We start from the raw sequence: 6984 nt of genomic DNA on the forward strand, positions 1-6984 counted from the left end.
TCTGGAACACTTTTTTGGAACAGAAACAAAAAAATAGATTTTTTTTACTAAACGGATTTCTGTTCTTTTTCTGTTCCGGGGAATAAAAGAACAGAAAAACAAAAAAACAGAAACGTTACTAAACAAACCCTAAGAGTGAAAACGGGTTAGGACTCTTGGGCCAAAAGGAAATAAGTAATTGTTTGAATGTTGCACATTTTTGCTGACTAAGAGTGAAAATGAGTAAGGATATTGACATCAGTTCCACAAATCAATGGTGTGTATCGAGTATAAATTTGTTAAAAACAAGGCAAAAGAATGATAAGCATTAACTAAACAATTTATAGAATTATAAATCCCACGAAAAAAAAATTCCAATCAACTTGTCATGATCTTTTTTTTCAACCAAAAAAAAAACTTGCCATAAACTTTTTCAAATATGAGATAAAATCACGCTTCTTTCAATACGGGGTGATAGTGGCCCAAGTACGTACCTAATTTTATAATAAAAACTTAATAATTGTAATAGGAAAGTTTCTGGGAATAACTAATTGATTCATGCATCAGGACTTGAACCGAAAAAATGAATGTAAATACGGTGAGATTAAACGATCATAATCCATAAGTCAAGTATCTTTGCCACGCACGAATTCAAAAATAGTATTTGAAAATGTCTAATATTAAATGAACAGAATAATAAACTATTGTTGAACTTGAAGAAGAGGTAAATTAATTTCCATCTTTTCGGAGGACATATTTGGTCGATGCAATTACATCCTCTACCCCCAACCTGTCTTAGGGACCTGTTTTATCAGAGTCTCGCCTCACTTTTGTCTCCCATTAGCTTTTATATAAGAAGCTGTTGAAAATTTAAAAGTTCTTATACCATATTAGAAATTTGGATTGTGCGGAAGCATGATTTAGATATTGATGATAGTTTGTGTTTTGATGTGTGCAACCGTATAGTTGATGTAGAGGAATGGATTAGGGTAGGGTACTTTAAAGGATGTAGGCAAGATTTATGGAACAATAATAGTTTCACTAGTTTATAGAAATAGTTTTGCAATAATTGAAGGAGGTGTCGATGGGAGAGCTACCTGATATGGAGATCATTTCAATGCTCCCTGCTCATGGTGGACTGTGGAGGACAATGCCCTGCGCACAACACAAATTAGCGCAGGCTCTATCTATAGTGATATCCCACGACTTAGATGCACCGATTTTAGACTTTATTTACAAGATTTTTTCCAGCAGACATGATTGACTTCTCTATGAACACTCGAGGATCTGGTGGGTTCTTGCCGGCCCACGTACCAGATTTTTTGTAAGATTTGTCCGGACTGCACCAGCAAATGCCCACCCTAAAAAACTCTTAGAAATTAGTTTACAAATTTCAAACAGAGTAAGCCTTCACTTTCCCTGCGCTCTAAGACAACAGCAAAGCAAGCTCGCAGAGGGATAAAAAACTCACGGGAAAGCGAGATTTTGAGACCGACAGAGAGAGAGAGAAAGAGAGAGGCTTTTGTTTTGGTCCTTTTGGAGTATGATTTGATTACATTTGTTGGTGTTTAGTGTCTGCAAATCGTTGACCTTTTCGCTTAGCAATTTAGAGTGTTGTGCTCTTTCTCGAGACCAATTCATCTCTCACTGAACTTCCGGTTATCTTTGGATATTTTGGATTAGCTTGAATGTCCCCTTCACCGTCGGAGGAGATGATGCAGATCAAGATCCTCCACCGTTACGATGTCTCGCCGCCGGCGAACTCAGTCCCGGCAACCGCTCTCCCCCTCACCTTCTTCGACATCCCGTGGCTCCTCTGTTGCCCCATCCAACGCCTTTTCTTTTACGACTTCCCTCAGTCTCCTCCCTCCTTCGCTCAGACCACCCTCCCGCTCCTCGTCCGCTCACTCTCCCTAGCTCTCCGCGGTTTCTTCCCCTTCGCCGCCAACCTCGTCCTCCCCCTGGCGCCGCCTTGGAAGCCCCACATCCTCTACTCCGACGGCGACTCCCTCTCCTTGACCGTCGCCGAGTCCGCCGCCGACTTCGCCGAGCTCGTCACCGACGAGGCGCGCGACGCGACGCTGATACACCCTCTGGTGCCTCAGCTCGCTGCGCCGCGTGCGTTCAACGGCGCACGTGTGGGGCCCCTCATGGCGATTCAGGTCAGTTGGTGATGGTCTGGCTCTCACGCGATCGTGTTCGTGTCTGCTTGTTTTTAATTCTCATCATTTGGTATTGAATATGCTATAAGTTGAGCTCATTTGACAACAACATATGTTTTTCTTTTCCTGTTGCAACACAAAGGTAACGAAATTGGGAGTTACAAAACAAAAATGCCTGTGAGAAATTTTCAAGAAGATACTGGATTTTGCGTTGTTTGAGTTTAAAGAACATGCGAAAAAATAAGAAATGAGAGTGGAGTAATTATATAAAAGGAGTCCGAAGTATAAATTAGGATCTCATCATTTAGATTTAATATATATTATGAGAAAAAATAGATTATGAATCGTGTCGATGTGCGCAAATTGACATTAAATAGTAGTTTCGTATCTGAAATTTTCAATTAAAATGATGATGGTTTAGGTGACCCTGTTCCCAAACAAGGGCTTATGCATTGGGGTCCACTTCCTCCACGTAGCGGCAGATGGGAGGTCCTTCAATCACTTCATGAAATCGTGGGCGTCCATTCACCGGTCCGCAGGAGACCCGACTTGCGTTGACCCGGACGACTCGGGCCCTTTCCACGACCGAGAAGTGATCAAAGACCCGAATGGGATCGAGCCCATATTGCTGAAAGACTGGTGGAGTTGTGCGGGCTCTAGCCCGAGCCCGATCCCGAGCCCGAGCGAAGCTCTTCTCACTGTTGCTGACAAGGTGAGAGTAACATTTGTCCTTGGAAAAGATCACATCGACGGGCTAAAAGTGCAGGTCTCAAGTCAACTCAAGACCGACAACGTTGACTCGGAGTCGGAGCCAATCCACCTGTCGACATTCGTGGTGACGAGTGCGTTCATATGGGTATGCATGATCAAGTCGAGAGGCAAAGAACACCAGCGCCGCGAGCAAACATCATCAGAGAGCAGTGACGACGAGCTTTGTCGTTTTTGCTTTTTGGCAGATTGTAGGGACCGACTCGAATACTCAATACCCTCGACGTACTTTGGGAACTGTTTGGGCATATGTTTCCTCGCGGAGAAGAGGAGTACGCTCTTGGGCAAAAGTGGAATTTCACATGCTGCAAGGGCTATAGGAGGGAGAGTCAAGGAAGTGAAGACGGGTGGAGGATTGAGAGGGGCGGAGAAATGGATTAAGGACTTTAATGCAGCTAACGATGGGGACTTTGTGACAGTGGCTGGGTCGCCGAGACTGAAGGTGTATGACACGGATTTCGGGTGGGGGAGGCCGATGAAGAGCCACGTGGTGCATATAGACATGTCGGGCTCGATCGCTCTTGCAGACAGTAGGAATGGGGATGGTGGTGTGGAGGTCGGGCTAGCGTTGACTAGGGTTTGCATGGAGAAGTTTGTTTCTTTACTTGAAAAGGGATCAAAATCATTTATGTCATTTTAGTGTACATGTCGTCCATATAATCCTACGTCAATTTCAACCGAAATCCTTATGATTCGGGTGTGACAACATTGGTCTTTGTACCTTAGTTTATCGACAAATGCAAGGACTTCCAACCAAATTTTGGGCGCAAAATCGGCGGGAATCTCAATAATTTGTCATTGGGCCAAAAGAAAATAAATAGTTGTCCGAATGTTGCTCATCTTGTTCGAATGTTGCACATCTTCTGCTGACTAAGAGCAAATAATGAGTAAGGATATCAACCTCAGTTTCACAAATCAGTGGTACGGATCGAGTCTAAATGTTTCAAAAACGAGGCAAAAGAAAGATAAGCATCAACTCTTCCGAAGAACATATAGAATTATATATCCCACCAAAAAAAAAATCATTTTCCAACTTGCTATAATCGTTTTCTAATATGAGATAAAATCACGGTTCTTCCAATATTGGCGATAATGGCCCGAGCTCGTACCTAGTTTAATGAAATAAACTTAATAATTATAAAAGGAAAATTTGTGGAAATAACAATTTAATTCCTATAGCTTGACATGAACCGAAAATGAAAGCAAATACGGTGAGATTAAAACAATCAGAATCGATAAAAAGCCCATGCCCAAGCGAAGCTCTTCTTGCTGTTGGGGACAAGGTGAGAGCAATGCTTGCCCTTGGAGAAGCTCACATCGATGGGCCAAAAGCCCAGGTCTTGAGTGAACTCGAGAACGGCGACATCGACTCGGAGTTGGAGCAAATCCACCTGTCGACGTTCATGGTGACGTGCGCTTTCGTATGGGTATGCATAATCAAATCGAAAGAAAAAGAATGCGAGCATCATGAACAATCGTCATCGGAGAGTGCCAAGGACAACTTTTGCTATTTCTGCTTTTTGGCAGATTGTAGGGATCGACTCGAATACTTGATATCCTCAACATACTTTGGTAATTGTTTGGGCATAACTTGTCTCTTGAAGAACAGAAATGCGCTCTTAGGCAAAAGTGGAATTTCCCATGCCGCGAGGTCAATAGCGAGGAGAGTCGAGAAAGTGAAGATGGGGGGAGGATTGAGAGGAGCGGAGGGATCGATCAAGGACCGGAAAGTTATTGACAATGAGGACTTAATGATAGTGGCCGGGTCGCCAAGACTGAAGGTGTACGACACAAATTTTGGGTGGGGAAGGCCGACGAAGAGCCACATGGTGCACATCGACTTACATGGGGCAATCTCTCTTGCGGAGAGTAGGAATGGCGATGGTGGCGATGGTGGCGTGGAGGTCGGTTTGGCATTGACTAGGGCTTGCATGGAGAAGTTCGTCTCTTTGTTCGAAAAGGGATTGAAATAATTTACGTCACTTTAATATACATTTGGTCCATATAATGCAATTCCAATTTCAATTTAGTTCTTCCATTACGAGTGTAATAACATTGGTCTTTGTATCAGACTATTGACGAATGTGAGGACTTCTGACCAAATTTGGAGCGCAAAATCTGCGGGAATCTCAAGAATTTATCAATGGGCCAAAAGGAAGTAATTGTTTGAATGTTGCAAATTTTTTGCTAAGAGTGAAAATGAGTAAGGATGTTTACCTCAATTCCACAAATCAATGGTGTGTGTCGAGTATAAATTCCTTAAAAACAAGGCAAAAGAAAGAAAAGCATTGACTAAAGAATTTATAGAATTATAAATCCCACAAAAAAAAAAGAATCTTTCCAACCAACTTGACATAATCTTTTTCAAATATGAGATAAAGTCACGCTTCTTTCAATACGGGTGATAGCGGCCCAAGCACGTACCTAATTTTATAATATAAACTAAATAATTGTAACAGGAAAGTTTCTGGAAATAATTGACTGATTTCTATATCATGACTTGAACCGAAAAATGAATGTAAATATAGTGAGATTAAACGATCATAATCCATAAGTCAAGTATCTTTGCCATGCATGAATTCAAAAATAGCATTTGAAAATGTCTAGTATTAAATGAATAGAATAATGAACTATGATTGAATTTGAAGAAAAGGTAAATTAATTTCCACAATTTCGGAGGACATATTTGGTCGATGCAATTACAGCTTTTAAAAAAAATGAATATGTATTATTCTCTCCTATCTGAACAAATGAGCACAATTAACACATAATGCAGTTTCACAGATGAAAATTTGATGTGAACGTGTCTCCACTGCCCTACTGGCTCACCTTCTTTGACGTCCGCTGGCTTTCCTTCTGCCCCATGCCTCGGTTGTTCTGCTACAACTTCCGTCACCCAACGGCCCCCCCACTCGCTCTCTCTCTCTGTCTCTGCTACTTCTTACCTGTCGCCGCCAGCCTCCTCCTCCCTCTACAACCGCCCCACATCCTCTTACTTGTCTTGGGAAACTGTATTATCAAAGTGTCGCCTAACTTTTGTATCGCTTTAGCTTTTATATTAGAAGTCGTTGAAAATTTGAAAACTTTGATACCATGTTAGAAATTTGGATTGTACGAAAACATGATTTTGATATTCGTGATAGTTTTTGTTTAGATGTGTGAAAGTATATATGTGTGTATGATTTAGTTGATGTAGAAGAATGGATTAGGGTATCCTACTTTGAGGAATATAGGCAAGGTTTGTGTGACAATAATAGTTTCACTAGTTTATAAAAATAGTTTTATAGTAATTGGAGCAGGTGTCAGTGGAGGAGTTACATGATAGGGAGATTATTTTAATGCTCCCCGCTCATGGTGGAGGACAACGCCCCACGCACAAACCTACATGCACCAACTGTTCCCAATATATTTTGTAGCAGCCATAATTGATTCTCTTTGAACACTTGAGAATCTGGTGTACTCTTCTAGATGGCATCCTTGGCCGCCCACGTACCAGATTTTTTTTTGTAAGATTTGTCTAGACTGCACTAGCAAATGTCCACCCTAAAAGACTCCAGAAATTAGATCACGAATTTCCAGCTGAAGCAAAAGCAAAGCTAAGCCTTCACTTCCCCGCCGTGCAAAGACAACAGCGTAGCAAGCTCGCAGAGGAAAAAAACAGAGATAAAGGACCCCATGAAGACTCTACATATTACGTGTCTTTCGTGGAGAAGTATTAGTCATGTGATGCATCCGAGCAAGATTAAATTTGGCAAGAAAAAAAAATCAAATTTGCCAATGACAAGGGGCACATGAAAACTCTTGGTTACCTAATTTAAAAGAATTGAATGATTGATGAATCATTCAATTCTTTTAAAATGGGGCATATGTTTACACCAAAAAATGACCATTTTTTTGTTATTATTAATAAGTGATGGGTTTAGTCAATAAGAGCAAAATTTCGTGGTCTTTTTGATGTAGCCCAATGTGTCGACTACTCGAGCAATAGGATTGGGAGAGTGACTTGCACACACGAAGACTCCGTCACAAAACGAGCATAAATTTCAGCTCTGCGCTAGTTCGGGAAAATGGTCAT

At 41.5% G+C, this 6984-nt stretch overlaps 1 protein-coding gene, 1 long non-coding RNA gene and 1 pseudogene across 2 annotated transcripts; 2 read left to right on the forward strand and 1 right to left on the reverse strand.

Annotated features, from left to right (window-relative positions):
- Window positions 1-1005: 1005 nt before the first annotated feature.
- Window positions 1006-1766, reverse strand: LOC130139205 (uncharacterized). The gene is made up of 2 exons (XR_008817397.1): window positions 1570-1766; window positions 1006-1319 (listed from the first exon to the last, which is right to left on the reverse strand). It is a non-coding gene; the product is annotated as an uncharacterized LOC130139205 (long non-coding RNA).
- On the forward strand, window positions 1626-3604 carry LOC115679934 (coumaroyl-CoA:anthocyanidin 3-O-glucoside-6''-O-coumaroyltransferase 1-like). Its single transcript, XM_030603655.2, has 2 exons — window positions 1626-2141; window positions 2563-3604. The coding sequence occupies exons 1-2, from the start codon at window positions 1668-1670 to the stop codon at window positions 3547-3549; spliced, it is 1461 nt and encodes a 486-aa protein (XP_030459515.2). The 5' UTR covers window positions 1626-1667; the 3' UTR covers window positions 3550-3604.
- Window positions 3605-4105: 501 nt separating this feature from the next.
- LOC115679909 (coumaroyl-CoA:anthocyanidin 3-O-glucoside-6''-O-coumaroyltransferase 2-like) lies at window positions 4106-4897 on the forward strand (annotated as a pseudogene).
- Window positions 4898-6984: the final 2087 nt, after the last annotated feature.

The sequence above is a fragment of the Syzygium oleosum genome, unplaced genomic scaffold (genome assembly GCF_021117445.2).
Source record: "Syzygium oleosum isolate NSW1041296 unplaced genomic scaffold, Sole_v2.1 Sole_v2.10, whole genome shotgun sequence".
NCBI lineage: Eukaryota > Viridiplantae > Streptophyta > Magnoliopsida > Myrtales > Myrtaceae > Syzygium > Syzygium oleosum.

Coding starts and splice junctions, on each gene's coding strand:
- LOC115679934 (XM_030603655.2), top strand. CDS start 1,668: ATGTCCCCTTCACCGTCGGAGGAGATGATGCAGATCAAGATCCTCCAC. Junction 2,142..2,562: donor GGCCCCTCATGGCGATTCAG/GTCAGTTGGTGA, acceptor ATGATGGTTTAG/GTGACCCTGTTCCCAAACAA.